At 41.0% G+C, this 14,006-nt stretch overlaps 3 protein-coding genes across 4 annotated transcripts; 1 reads left to right on the top strand and 2 right to left on the bottom strand.

Moving 5' to 3' along the window:
- Positions 1-1,519: 1,519 nt before the first annotated feature.
- Positions 1,520-5,526, top strand: dnajb12b (DnaJ heat shock protein family (Hsp40) member B12b). The gene is made up of 8 exons (XM_080516902.1): positions 1,520-1,655; positions 2,965-3,142; positions 3,260-3,405; positions 3,582-3,755; positions 3,848-3,918; positions 4,492-4,601; positions 5,043-5,215; positions 5,390-5,526. The coding sequence occupies exons 1-8, from the start codon at positions 1,523-1,525 to the stop codon at positions 5,509-5,511; spliced, it is 1,107 nt and encodes a 368-aa protein (XP_080373028.1). The 5' UTR covers positions 1,520-1,522; the 3' UTR covers positions 5,512-5,526.
- Positions 5,527-7,199: 1,673 nt separating this feature from the next.
- Positions 7,200-9,122, bottom strand: ddit4 (DNA-damage-inducible transcript 4). Of its 2 annotated transcripts, none has more exons than XM_080517781.1 (3): positions 8,987-9,122; positions 8,516-8,746; positions 7,200-8,424 (listed from the first exon to the last, which is right to left on the bottom strand). In XM_080517781.1, exons 2-3 carry the CDS (start codon positions 8,697-8,699, stop codon positions 7,925-7,927), a joined length of 684 nt encoding a protein of 227 aa, XP_080373907.1. In that variant the 5' UTR covers positions 8,700-8,746; positions 8,987-9,122; the 3' UTR covers positions 7,200-7,924. The 2 variants fall into 2 exon arrangements, with proteins under 2 accessions (XP_080373907.1, XP_080373908.1); XM_080517782.1 differs by having other exon boundaries at positions 8,516-8,749; positions 8,987-9,110.
- Positions 9,123-10,545: 1,423 nt separating this feature from the next.
- On the bottom strand, positions 10,546-13,982 carry anapc16 (anaphase promoting complex subunit 16). Its single transcript, XM_080517861.1, has 4 exons — positions 13,883-13,982; positions 13,506-13,647; positions 11,245-11,319; positions 10,546-11,152 (listed from the first exon to the last, which is right to left on the bottom strand). Exons 2-4 carry the CDS (start codon positions 13,642-13,644, stop codon positions 11,043-11,045), a joined length of 324 nt encoding a protein of 107 aa, XP_080373987.1. The 5' UTR covers positions 13,645-13,647; positions 13,883-13,982; the 3' UTR covers positions 10,546-11,042.
- Positions 13,983-14,006: the final 24 nt, after the last annotated feature.

Here is a 14,006-nt window from a genome sequence, read left to right as displayed (position 1 = left end):
GCCGCAAGCAGCACTGAAGGGATCCTTGCACACCCACGCACGTCTGTTTGGTGCATGTCAGAGTGCAATGGAAAGGTGGGATAACTATAAGTCAGTCTGTCAAAACATCCTCTTTCCTATTCCCAGCAGGTGGTGCTATGTCTGTGAATCGATATTGGCATATGGATTTGATCAAGCATATAAAGTTTTAGGGCCATTGCAACACGTAGAGCAGAGTTACACATCACTCCCTGTTTCATGGCGAACCTTCAGATTTTCTATGCTCTTTGATATTCTAGTTTCATTTTGATGCATTTTAATCATGAAGGCCTATTGGGTATACTGGCCAAATTTCTGGTCTCTATGATTTACCACCGAGGAGGATTGTATTTCACACATAATGCAAAATGGCGGCCTTCCAGCTGAGTTTAGAATATTGGTGGTGGTGACATTTTTGTGCGGCTTGGCATATGTCTGCCAAGTTTCTTGGGCATAGGTGAAACGTTTTAAATGTGTGGCTCGTTTTGGATGTCACAAATGTGAAAACAATGTAGGTGGTGCTATGGAGCCATCTTGCCAGAATCATGCGCAATGACCATGAAATATGAACATTTAAGTAAAATAATAACCTATTAAAATGTTACTCAAAACTCATAGGGCGTCGCCATGGCACTACAATGAATATTTCCATGAAAAAGGAAGCGATATGTAACTCTGCTCTGCATGCTGCAATCTGGTAGATAACTGTTCTATCCACTTAGTATGAAATGTTTTATCACAGTTTTTGGAGATTTTTGGGGGGGAAACAGTCATCCAAATCATTAACAAAACTCAGAGTTACTTATTCCTGAATGTTCTGCACGTCTTGATGTGATTTTTGTGTCTGTGCTCCCACCATTGTGGGAGAAAATGGCAGAAAAATCAAAATGGTATTAAAAGGCTGCCAATGATAATCTTTGTGCCTTGTCACTAAGGCAAGCACAAGAAAAAGTGTCAGCTGTTGAAAAAAAGTAAAGTTATCACGTTTAACTATTAAAGTAAGCAATTACACCTGAAACAACGTTGTTAAAATTGATTGTATGTGATCTATGTACAGTGTTTCAGGGAGTCACCTCCTTTCTCTCAACCTTAGGTGAGTCCAGATGTCAGGAAAGTTCCTTATTATCAAATAATCATTGACTTTTATTTGATCACATATTGTATGATTAAAGTTAGAGCGCTAACTGGGTTCGAAAGTTACAAATCAAGACCCACTAATTCCAGGGTAAGCAGGTCCATGGAGTTCGCACCTGTCACGTGACCTACATTTGAAAACCAACGACTTGTCGCCATCTGTTGGACTAAAGCTGCAGCGCAGGAACTGCAGCCTCTTGTTGGTGCAAACAGGTTTTGCATATGTCTGCTCGTACACGGGCATCAGCAGCAAAATAAAGAAAACGACCCCAAAACCGATGGATTAATGTCACTGGCTGTCTGAGTCTGGTCTGCAAGTACAGCATTCCGCTGACGTCATCAGCAGGCGCCTTTATTTACCCCTGCTGCAATGGAGGTAAACAGGGACGAAGCGGAGCGCTGCATTGACATTGCGACTGTGGCGCTGACGAACCATCAACCGGAGAAGGCGCAGAGGTTCCTGGAGAAGGCGCAGAGACTGTTCCCGACAGAAAAAGCCAGGGGTGAGTAAAAATGCTCGGAGGGCGGAATGGTGGGAGCGCTTGGGCAGTCGGAGTCAGAGGTCCGCAGCAGCATCACCTGCAGCATCACCTGCATCCCGGATGCGGCCTGTGGTAGCATCCCAGCTAACCGACCCGTTTCAGAGGCTCTTCTGGAAATACTGCAATTGATAGAGGAAATGTTTTAATCGTGTCATTCGTCGTTTGTATTATTAGAAAGCAAAAGCTTAAAATGCCGGTCAACTCCAGGCCAAGGGAGGGAGGGAAGCACGAGGTGTCCCATCACACTTCATAATAACAAGCCACAAACATGTGTGGTTTTAAACAGCTGAAAATTAAACTATTAGTGCTTTGGTTAAATAATAGGTATGATTGCCCAGGCCTAGAACTCAAAATTCACAGTTCTGAATTAGTGGTGATGGTGTGATCCTCCTGTTCTTCAGCTAGAAAGGTGAGCAATGGTTCCCAGATGGCAAGAAACTTTTTTTTCTTTAAAAAAAATAAATCAAACCAGTTCTTTGAAGTTTTGAGTTTTTCCATCCCTATGTCTGACAATTCATTTTGGAATATATGGGGGCAAGGGTGATTTTCATCCATCCATCCATCCATCCATCCATCCATCCATCCATCTATCCATCCATCTTCTAAACCGCTTCTTTGTGTTCAGGGTTGCAGGGCGATGGCGCCAATCCCAGCTAACTATGGGCAAGATAGAACCTGGGCAGGTTGCCAGTCAGTCATGGGACAAACACAGAGAGACAGACAACCACACTCACTCACGTCCAGGCACTGTGATCAATAAAATAAATCTAGAGAGCAATTTGGTAGAAGCTATAGGCTATTCTATGGCTTGATATTCTTTCTTTCACAAATTTGCCTTTGCATATTTGTTCTAATAAACATATGTTTTTGTTTTGGCATTTAATATGAAACAACATCTTATCTAATACTATACATATAGAGGGTAGTCCAGATTTAATTGACATTTTCTGGTATTATTCAAACATTCAGATGTAAAAAGTCCAGAAATGAAAACTAACAGGTTTTATCAACCAACAAGAAAGTCTATCTATCTGACTGTTGAATTTATAAATGATGCCACAAGCTTTACTCTGACAATGTTGTACTAAAGTCCTTATGGAGTTATGATAATGTCATTACATTATACTGTACAAAAAATAAAGACATATAGGGTTCTCGCTAACAGTATTTGCTGGCTACTGCAGGACTTTCATCTTTTCCACTTCAGTGTCCTCTAATTGTCTGTCTGAATAGTTTCACAGCACTTTATTTCTTTTGGAATCTCTTATAGTGTTGCTGGACTTCATAGCCAAAAATGGATTTACTCCCAGACAAAGTGAGCAGTCAGACTTCAGCGGGGACTCGGGGCCTCGGCAGCGGCAGAGCGCGACTGAGGATAGCAGACCTGAAGAAAAGCCCTCAGACGTCAACAAATCCTACACAGCTGATCAGCTCGAGGCTGTGAAGATGTATGAAAGCATGATGACAATGTGAAATAGTTTTGAGAAGCTGTTGACTGCGATGTCGCGATATTTTCAAGTCCTCGCGTGATCTTTTATGTGCCTTGTCATGTGGTCTCCACACAGGATAAAACAATGCAAAGACTTCTATGAAATTCTCGGGGTTCAGAAAGACGCCTCGGAGGACGAACTCAAAAGATCGTACAGGAAACTTGCTTTGAAGTTCCACCCAGATAAGAATCACGCTCCAGGTGCAACGGAAGCATTTAAAGGTAAATATTATATCGTCATTACATATAAACCCCCAAGCCATCTTGGACATCAGCTTTATTTGCACTGCCAGTTCGAGCTATTAAACTTTGCCATGTTTTACTCCAGTGTGTATGAATACATTTCTATTCTTCTCTTTCTGTGATAATTTGACATATTTTCTGCTCCTCTCCATCAGCCATTGGCAATGCTTATGCTGTTTTGAGTAATGCTAAGAAAAGACGACAGTATGATCAGTATGGAGAGGAGAGGAAGCATCCTTCCAGACAGAGCCATGACACTGGAAACTTTGAGCCAGATATCTCACCTGAGGATCTCTTTAACATGTTCTTCGGAGGAGGTTACCCATCAAGTGAGTGTTACTCCTTACTCCTGCGTTTTCATACCATGGTCATCAGATTCAGCATATTCTCCATCCAACTGATCCGGACTGTTCTACATTAGGTACTCCTCATGTGTACACGAACGGACGGATGCCTTACCAAAGGCGAGAAAGACGAGAGAGGCAGAGAGATGTGAGTTTGCTGAGAGCTTGAGATCAGTGGTTTTTTAACATGCGTGGCTTAACTCTTTAAAGAGAAGTTTGGGTGGGGCCACAGTAATGTGAAACACCTTGGGATCTATGATTCATTAAGATTTTTAACTGATTTTATTTCTTTTTTTGCAATCGTAATAGCGACTAATTTAAATGTTTCTCTATACTTTAGTGGAAAACCAGTTACAGGCTATATATAAAGAGGTGAGGTACCTAAATAGCACAAGAAGTGATGCTTTCTATTGCCTCTGGACCCCCCAAAACAGGTACAAATAACAATAATAACCACATTCTTAATATTGTCTTAAAATTTGGAAAAGATATGAAGTCTGGCATCCAACTAAAAATTACTATTTGAGGTGAGATGAAGCTCTGTGGCCTGTGTTCATCCTCACACTTCCAAAACCCTGAACATTAGTGTGTTTTTATGAAAAGAGATTGAATTATGAACCAGCAGGGGGAGACATTAAGCCACGTTCAGTCCTGCCACTCCAGGCACATTTAGCAACGATTCGATTTCCTTTGTGTTTAATGTCTACGTGTTGTTTTGCAGGGGGGCCTTGCTCTCTTTGTACAGGTCATGCCCATCCTGGTCCTGGTTATTGTTTCAGCGCTCAGTCAGATCATGGTGAACAGCCCCTCCTACAGCCTCAGCTTCAGGCCGTGAGTGTGATTGGCCTCAGTATATAACTGTACTTCCACAAAATGGCTAAATAATATCTTAATATTGTGCTTACATACCCAAAATTCACTGTTTAGGAAAAGATCACTTGATTCCATCGTTACAGCCAATAGAAAGATATGCTTAAACTGTGTTTTTTACTTGTGGTGGTTCTTTGTGCTCGTGCGAGCTGATCATGTTCTGTTTTGATTTGGAGGTAACATCCTAATTCAGTCCGATCCCCCACATTCCTGTATTTGCTCGCACCATTTGTCTGGCGACTCTCCACGCCGACTTGCCTTTGTGTTCCAGATACACTTACGTGGTTTCTGAGTCTTTATCAGCTGTGAGTCATGTTCACAGAGACAGACAGTGCTCCATCTGTCATCCCTGGCATTCTGTCGTATGATAACGCTCCGACACGCCGCCGTATCTTCTTGCAGGTCAGCAGGCTACTCACACAAGAGGCTGACGGAGAACCTGAAGGTGCCATATTACGTGGGGGAGCAGTTCTTCAAGGAGGTCACTGGTGCGAATCTGAGAAATCTGGAGCGGACAGTGGAAGATGATTTTATTTCCAACCTCCGCAACAATTGCTGGAAGGAGAAACAACAAAGTATGCTGGCTGGGTTAAAAAAAACAAAACAAAACTTCATACTCATACATCATTTAACCATGAGTTTTAGTTGTAGGTTCTGCTTTTACCGCCTCTAAGGGAGGCTTTCTAAACATTCAATCTTCCACTGTCGCTCATGATAGTTTTATGAATTGTTTCTGTTTTTATGTGTAGAGGAAGGCATGCTGTACAGAGCTCGCTATTTTGGAGACACTGACCTGTACCAAAGAGCGCAGAAGGCTCGCACACCAAGCTGCGCCAAGCTGTCGGAGATCACAGCTTCACTACATGGTTGAGAATGCATCTGTGATCGAAAAGCAAGTTCACCAGAACATTTTCTTGTTTCTCGTGTTGTGATTATCAGATGTTCATGGGAATAACACTGGCTCTCTTTGTTGTTGTTGTTTTTTTTTTTGTCTTCAGGTTTCCAGAATCACCACAAAAGATTCCTGGATGTAAATAGATAAGCTTTAAAAAAAAAAAGAATAAAAATCTGGCGGCTGATGAAAACTCAACAAGCAACACGTCCAAGGCGGCACGATTCTCCACCAAAATGGTTTAAAACAAAAGAGAGAGAGAGAGAGAGAGAGAGAGAGAGTGTGTGTGAAATGACCGTATAATGTTATTCTATCATTTGGAAATGGAAAAGCCAAGTTCTGTATCACATCTTGTATGCCTGACGAGATGTGGGTTTGTACAACCGCCTAGCCTCAGTTTTGACTGAAAGCCATGACGCTGAAAAGGGCACTTTAGTGTGAATTTGCAAGTGTGAAACCAGAACACAGTCGAGTCATGTTTGAATCATACAGATGTTATATCCATGTAGCGGTGCAACTGATTTCACATTGATTGCTTCCTCTTTGATTTTATCAGTCAGATCAGTGGAGAACTGCTTTGAGTTCCATTCCACTGGTGTGAGTTCATATGCACACTCCCGAACTATGCAGGAATATTGTGAAACCTCTGACGAATAGACACTCATGTCCACGGTTTGTCACCCCAACACCTAAGATTTGTCGTCGTCTTCTTGCTGTGTGTAAGACAACATCTGTCCCTGTCACTTTACCCGTTTCAACTGTATTAAGGAAACGATTCCGTGTAACTTAGCTTAGTGTAACTTACCTTCACAATAGATGCCAAGAGAGTGAGACACGTGCCTACCCACAAAGTGGGACTTTAGCAAGTTCTAGTTTTGGAGCATCATGTCTCTGATTCATCTTGTTTGTCTGAAGAAAAAAGAAAAAAAAAGCAATTCTTTTTTAAATTCCAAATCATAGTAGATTATTTATTCCTATTTATTTATTTATTTACTGAAACAATAGTTGACCATGCTGAGGAAATGTTTCCGATCTTGCTTTTCCACCATGTTTTTACTCCCAGGTGAAAAATAAATACGGATGCTCGAACTTGTTGACTGTGACTCTTTGCTACGAGCGGTACGTGCGCAGACGGAGGAGCGGTGCCCAGTCAGCACATTTGGCACTCAAGAGTTTTCTGGCATGCCGGCCCCCGCTGGCTTAGTTGAGCTTACTGAGACATGGAACTGGAAACATGGCTGCGTGCACGATCGCAGGGAGACGTGCTGCATGTGCCTAGCAGGAAGTGTAGCGACATATTCTTGAACCGCAAAGACTTTTGGCAGACTTTACACTTCTGCTTTTTTTTTAATCTACGATGGAAGTTTTTTTTTTTTTTTTTGTCTAACTTCAAATGGTTCCTCATTTTTCTCTCTTGTTTAGACTTTTAAACGCGTGTTATTGTGCATGATAGCTGGATTTCAATCTAAATTGCAATGCAGTTCAACATTATTCCTAATAAGATATTTTAGTGTTATGGTAGTTTTGTGGTTGAACATTTGAAAGATGAGCTGAATGCATGTTCAAAAATCTGTTGGACTCCTATCAGGAACCTGAATTTTATTTGTCGTGTAAACAATGGCTCATTTGAACACGACACATCTCAAAATGAGAAAACAGACACACGATTGTTAGAAAATAATAATTTATTTGCGATCATGAAAGTACAAAAACAGTGCAATGTTATGAGTATTTGAATATCAAATAAAGTGGAAAGCAAGACGAGGCTACACAAACACAAGTTCAAGCTTTGTTGGAAATCTTCAGTCAAAGCTTGCGCAATTTCATTGTTCTCTGTGTGATGAATAGGGGACTCTATCATACACTGCAACGAGGCAAGCACTGGCAGGCCTTTAACGCCCAACGCAGCCACAACGACCCCCAACTGTTCTCTTTGTGTACAGTTCATCAACTCATGTCCACCTCAGTTAACAGTAATGTAAAAAAAAAAATATGAAAAGGAAAAAAAGGAAAGCACACAATGGTTTCTACGACTATGAATCAATAATAATATAGCTGCCGTTGTATTGTTTCAATAGAAACTGAGGTACGCATTTTAATATTTGCAAAATGCCTGTTTACCAGATATAGCATGATGGTTACACTTTGTAATTCAAAAGTCTGAACGTCAGTGAGCAAGTGTTAAAACAACAGCTGCTCTAAGTACCATAAACAGCTCCTTTACAGTCAGAACAATAAGCCGCATCATGACAAAGTCCATCCCTACACTTCAGAAGGCATCATATACATGAAGGTATAGTAATTAGGCCCTTCCGTGAGCTTTTACTGTCACGTTATAGACTTCAAAACCCAACAGATCCTTGATTTTCTTTTTTGTTTGGGTTTGTTTTAATCAACATTCTTCAATGAGAAGCTCTTCAGAGCTGTACAGTTTCTTCTTAATGACGCGGAAACCAGTGCTAAGTTTAATCGCCTGTCTCACTACAGGAGTGGAGTTTGACTTTGTGCTAAAGAGTCCTTGGATTTTAGGCCACAGGCCACCTGACTCCAGCCTCAACACCAGAGTCAGCTGAAAGGTGGGCACAAGGTAGGGGTCCACAGATAGCTGTCCCATACTCTCGCAGGTGGCCCCTTGCTCCACGCACAGGTCGATGAGAGCCCCTCTTAAACCGCACGGCTCACTAGCTGCCAGGTGAAGGAGCTCCTGCCCGATGTGCTCCAGAAGTTTCTCTGGGATGAGCAGCTTGGTGCATCTTAAGGCGCAGTCTGAGTCTTTGGCTTCCCGTAAGCTTCGTGCAATAAGCTCCACCACTTCTTTCAGGATCGTCTCCTCCATCGGGTCATAGAATAGGTCATCGTTGGAGGGAGAGAGATCTCCGAACACATCAGACCCTGTGGGAAACAAAGGGCACGTGAGAGCCTGAAACACGGATCCGTAAGAAAGTGTTCACAAAGGATTCCGCATGTCTGCAACAATGCTCACCTGATTCTGAGAGATCACTCCTGCTGCCATTGTTGGAAACAGACTCAATGCTGCTGCTGTTGGTGGATGAGCTGAAATCTGCCAGTCTTTGGACCAGTTTGCCCCAGGACATCCTTCTGGGACTGGCATCCACTGGAGAAGGAGGTGAGCTGCCCATTTCGGTGGGTGCAAACAGATCAGGCATAGTTTCCTCTGCAGTCGTCAAAGGGAATCAGCTGCTTCTGTTGGCAGCTGCTTGGGAACAAACAAAGGCGACAGATCAGCACTCAGGCACTATCCTTAAATCAACAAATAATGGTTCACTTTAAATGACAGCTACGTATCTAAACTATAACATGTCAAAAAAAATGCACAAACAGTACATGTTTGCAGCAAAAACTACATTTATGTGACTGCAACTAAAGGAGGCTGTTCACTCTTCAAATTAGCTGTAAAGTGAACAAAACTGGTAAACTATAACCGCGTACTTACAGATTTTCCCAGAACGTCGCAGTACAAGCTTGTTGTGGCAGTCAAGCGACGCTCAATTGTCCGTTTATTGTCTGCAATTGTCATCTGCTAATATTTCTCCTCTTCGCGTCTCCTGTTCTCTGAGAGCAGCTGCCAAGCTCTGCAGTCTGTCCCCCGCAACAATGTATTTATATGGCGGATCAGAGGCCCCGCCCCCCACAGCCCGGCCAGCCAATCAAAAAGAGAGGCACGCCACCGGCGCTGTAGCCTGCCTGGTAACATGCCAGTGGAGAAGACAAACAGGAGGAGGGGGGGCAGGCGCGGGGGGCAGCTGGCTCATGAATAGCGCACTCCACAGCCATGGAAATGTACGTGAACATGCCTGTACATGTAAACATCGTATGTATTTGTTCAACACCCCGCAAATGTTTGAATGCATTGCCCCTGCCTGCCGCTCGCGCATGTTACATTGTGGAAGTGCGCGCGCAGGACAAGCTCGGCTCAGCTGGAGTCAGTGTTGCAGTCTTTACATTACGTCACCTGTTTTGCTCAAGCAACATTACATCAGAATTTTTTTATCTGCAGCAGAGTTGCAAACAGCACAGACAAGAGCTACGTAATGCAAAAAAAAAAACAAAACAACAACAACAACCTGGGGACACGATAAAGCAATAAAAGGTATAATTTTAATCGAAACCCTGAGGAGAAAAACTGTTTTTTTTTTTTTTATCGCCCACGTTTAAAGACTGCAGATAAACAAGGACAGCTCTGACGCAGATAAACAAGCATATGAGAGTTGTTGACACATCAGATTTGAACTATCCCTCATTAAAGGAATGAAACGTTTTAAAATCATTGGAATATTCTGTACTTTAGTTGAAGGGAGTGGTGGTTTCCTAAGCTTCATACTGTACATAAACCAGAGTTTGCCGAGGGAAAGTTTTGGACAGTAGCCAGATTTTATGCTGTACTGCTGCATGTGAGTGGGCGTGGGGGAGGCTGTACTTTGTTAGGGGGAAGCTAAGCAGACAGAAAAACACGTGTATGGTACAGTGCGTTCTGAGGAAGTCCTCTAAATAAGAAAATTGTTGGGATGCTGCACAAGATGTTTAATCTCTCCATACGAATGTAGGTTAACTTGTAAGGTGTCACCAGCTCATGTATCAATAGTAAATACCTTGACATCCACAGCTCATAAAGTGAGATTGTTAAAGTGTCCTATGACAAACTGTTGACCTCTCCAGCAGGAAGTTTGACGTGCAGCCAGAGGCGTGTCGTGAAATGTTCTGGGCAGTCCTTAGATACTCTCAGAACAGTACACTCTGTGCAGACTCACCCTTGATTTGCTTGAAAACAATCATTCGAAGAAGGAAAAACGCAAGACATTTTTGTATTTCCTCACAGTCACAGTGAAGACAAAGCGATACTCACGGGTTCATTCAAACCACAGAAACATTTTTGTTTTTGTTGCCTTCAAAGTGTCACACAAGAAAAAGCGACGAAGCAGTTAACACCATTGCTTCACGTAGATTTTGACAAATAGCACACCAGCAGGAAAAACAAACAGCAAGACACGCAGAGAATGTCAGAGTCTGACTTTATTTACAAGTTCTCTTTGTTTTGCTTGTGCGAGGAGCAACAGCGAGGGACCACAGACCGAAAGGGAAGAGCCTGACCAGGCAGCGGCTTCCCAAATTTACACCGCAGTCATGTGGAAACAACATGAATGTATTACATCACACAGGTTGTGCTTTAAAAAAACACCCTCAGCTTAGCATATTAAAGGGACATGAAAAACAAATTATTCTGTTACAAAATGTTGAATAGTGTGAAGTTATCACTTTCTGTAAGAAGGTTTACCAGAGAATTGTTGATATATTCTACTAGGGGTAAGGTATAACAACTCAAATGTACAGCTGTAAAAATAATAAAATAACATCTCACATTCTTTATCTGCAGATCAAATTTCACGCTTAAGATTCACACAAGGAATATGATCTATGAAATAAATTGATAACATATTCCTCCATCTGCATTCTATTTGGCTGATTGATTAACCAAAGGCATCTGAATCGTTTTAAGACGGCGTAAATCCCAGCAGCTGTTCAATAGGTTTGTAGCGCCACTCGTCCGCCTCCAGTTCCTCCACCAGGCTCGCGAGCTTCTCCATTCGAGACACTTGTTGATCTGAAATCAAACAAAATGTTACTTCATTACTGAACAAATTCTTAATTCCTCTCATTTGTTGTTTCTTTTTAAATTGTGAGTGAGCGACTTACCGTGTTTAACTTGTTTCAGTGTTGAGGCAACTTGGTAGCTGAATACAGACTCACATAGAAATCTATCAGATCCATCTATAAAAGAAAAGACAAGATAGAAGGCAGTTAATTACTGGTGAACATTTATTTATGAGCTAAACACTTGAAATAAATAATAATAATAACAACATCTTATATTACACCTTGCATTGTGTTAACTACAAAGTGCTTAACAGAAATATCAAGATGTATAGGTGAAAAAGAAGCATGTCTGTGACCGTATATATAAATAACTTAAAATAAAAACAAAGACAGTAAAACATGAAAAAAAAGAGTTGCTGTTTCAATAAATCTAAAAGAACAGGTTCATGTTACAAACTGTAGAAGGGCACATTTATAAAAGTGTGAATTGGGAAATACAGAAGTGAAAAAAATTATTTCACTTTTCAAGCATTGTGTAAAGTCACTATTCAGTGTCTTGGAATATTTTAAGCTTTAAAGTAAAAAATAAAGAGGAATTGCTTGAAACTTTCAGCATAAGTGTTATTACTGTTCATCCCTGCAGCACTCAAGTGTTTCCTTTCATGCTGAAATCAAAATAACCACATTAATTAGTACATGTCAAGGGAGATAGGCAAGAAATAATGAGTCTAAATATACCATAAGAAAAGGGTTTTGAAGAGCGACAGTTTGCACACTAATGCTATTTAAAGTAAAGCAGAAAATACTGTGGTTACAGAAGGGTTCAGATTAGAAAGTGAGGTGTTGGTCTTGGTGTGCGTCTTTCTCTCTATTTGTCCTGTGACACACTGATGACCTGTACAGGATGTATCCTGCCTTTTTGCTGAGTTATCTGGGATCAGCTCCAACACCCCTGAACCTAATAAAGCAGGATTGAGGATCGATAGGACATTAACTGCATCATCAAATGAACAAATTATTATTAGTATTGCATGTGCCAAAAGGTAAGAAATAAATATATTTTTAAAACTAGTATTGAAAGCGGTGTTCCTTTTCTTGGGCAACCAGAAGTGATATTTTGCATGATGCTTCAAAAATAAATAGAGCCCCTTCTTGTCAAAATTTGCTTCATACTTTATGTAGATGATGCCAAATGCAAGAAATCAATATGACTTTGCAGATTTTCTGAGAAATGGAGTTTAAAAAGAAAAAGTTGTCTGCCTAATTTAACAAAATTTAATTTTTGATTATATTTGTATTAGTTATCATCATGTAGTCATGAAATAATGCTACATTCTGGTCACAAAGCGATGGCGATGGTCAACAACAATACAAGAGCAACTGCTCCAGGTAAACTAAGTGACTCCAAACCTGAAAAAGCACATTATGGAAAACCAGCTGTGTCATCATTAGTCTATTCAAATTGCCCATTGCATTGTGTTGTATAATGCATTTTAACATTCTGTATGGATTTTAGGAATCCAGATGATGAATTTTAATGAATTTAATTACTGATGTTAATGATAATGTTACAAATTTCCCTATAGGTTATATTTATAATATGCATTATAATGTTGTGATCTGGCTTGTTGTGTTGTTTGTATAAAATAATGCACAATATTTTTTGTATTCTGTATGGAATTTATGAAACCAGGCGATATATCTTAATGGTTAGTGCTAATGTTATTTATTTTTATTGTTGGTTCTATTTGTAATATGTAATATAATGTTGTGTCCCTGTCCGTGGACTGCAGTTGGAAACAAGCCATGGCCAAATCTGGTACAAAGCATGTTTTCCTTAAGATGAATGTTTTCTGTACATGGTCCCTGAAAAATAAACAAATAAACTATATTATACTAAGTTCAGCCCATACTGGGTTTAAGTCACCCAGGCCAATATTGTCATGTAAAATTTGGACTTCATTTGGTCGCTGAACCCAGATAATAAGCAATCTTACAACAGTAAACATTTCTTATCCACTAATTAACTTACAAACTCGTTGCTCCACAGTTTTCTCTTGCTGGGATAATTTTTTTGTGGTTGTTTTATTGAAGATCGAGAAGCAGAATAGGTGTATCTCATGTTTGACATGGCACATTTATTTGCAGTTCATACACCACAAAACGAAAACAGTGGGTTGATTTGATATAAATTTACTTTAAAACTCTGCAAGGCACTGGTCGAGGTGTTTGTGAGACACTGGCGCGGTCTGATGACGACACAAGCCATCCTCTCAGTCTCAGCATTAATGTTTTGCAACATTTATTCAATATTCCAGTGGCAGCTGACGTAAATTAGGCTTTAGATGTATGATTCGTACCTTCCATCATCTCCCCTGCACCCTTCGGATACGTGTACAGCACTTTTCTTGGAGGGATGAGCTCTGAGGCACTGAACCCGGAGCCAGTAACCGAGCTGCCGCTCACTCCTCCCGCAGAGGACGACGAAGACGCTGCCATGGCCTGTGGAAAATTAACACACATACACAAATAAAACCCTCAAAATCTGATGTTATCGAGTGGAACGTGTGTTGCGCAGTTTGATCAGTGTTACGTGGGTTAATAATAAGACGCCACATGAGTATTTCTCCTAGATCGCCATGTTAGCAGGCTGCTAGCGGCCTGCTAACTGCAGAACTGAGCGTTCCGTTAATGTACAACACAACAATCAGCACCTGTTTTATGATTTAAGGCTTACCGTCAGCGTCCCAGTAAATTAATATATAAAAAAAAAATCCTCGTCTGAAGTAGCTGTTTGTTTAGATATCTCGCCACAGATTTACGACACTCTAAAAAGCTTTACGCTTGAATTGACTGCGCTG

This window comes from Blennius ocellaris (genome assembly GCF_963422515.1).
Source record: "Blennius ocellaris genome assembly, chromosome: 21".
Taxonomy (NCBI): Eukaryota; Metazoa; Chordata; class Actinopteri; order Blenniiformes; family Blenniidae; genus Blennius; species Blennius ocellaris.
This window is presented reverse-complemented; position numbering and strand designations above follow the sequence as displayed.

Excerpts from the sequence above, each read along its gene's own strand:
- ddit4 (XM_080517781.1), bottom strand. The coding sequence starts at position 8,699 with ATGCCTGATCTGTTTGCACCCACCGAAATGGGCAGCTCACCTCCTTCT. Across the intron at positions 8,425-8,515 it reads GAGTGATCTCTCAGAATCAG|GGTCTGATGTGTTCGGAGAT; the intron begins GTGAGCATTGTT and ends TGTTTCCCACAG.
- dnajb12b (XM_080516902.1), top strand. The coding sequence starts at position 1,523 with ATGGAGGTAAACAGGGACGAAGCGGAGCGCTGCATTGACATTGCGACT. Across the intron at positions 3,406-3,581 it reads TGCAACGGAAGCATTTAAAG|CCATTGGCAATGCTTATGCT; the intron begins GTAAATATTATA and ends CCTCTCCATCAG. Across the intron at positions 3,756-3,847 it reads CGGAGGAGGTTACCCATCAA|GTACTCCTCATGTGTACACG; the intron begins GTGAGTGTTACT and ends GTTCTACATTAG.
- anapc16 (XM_080517861.1), bottom strand. The coding sequence starts at position 13,644 with ATGGCAGCGTCTTCGTCGTCCTCTGCGGGAGGAGTGAGCGGCAGCTCG. Across the intron at positions 11,320-13,505 it reads TGCAGGGGAGATGATGGAAG|ATGGATCTGATAGATTTCTA; the intron begins GTACGAATCATA and ends TTTCTTTTATAG. Across the intron at positions 11,153-11,244 it reads ACTGAAACAAGTTAAACACG|ATCAACAAGTGTCTCGAATG; the intron begins GTAAGTCGCTCA and ends GTTTGATTTCAG.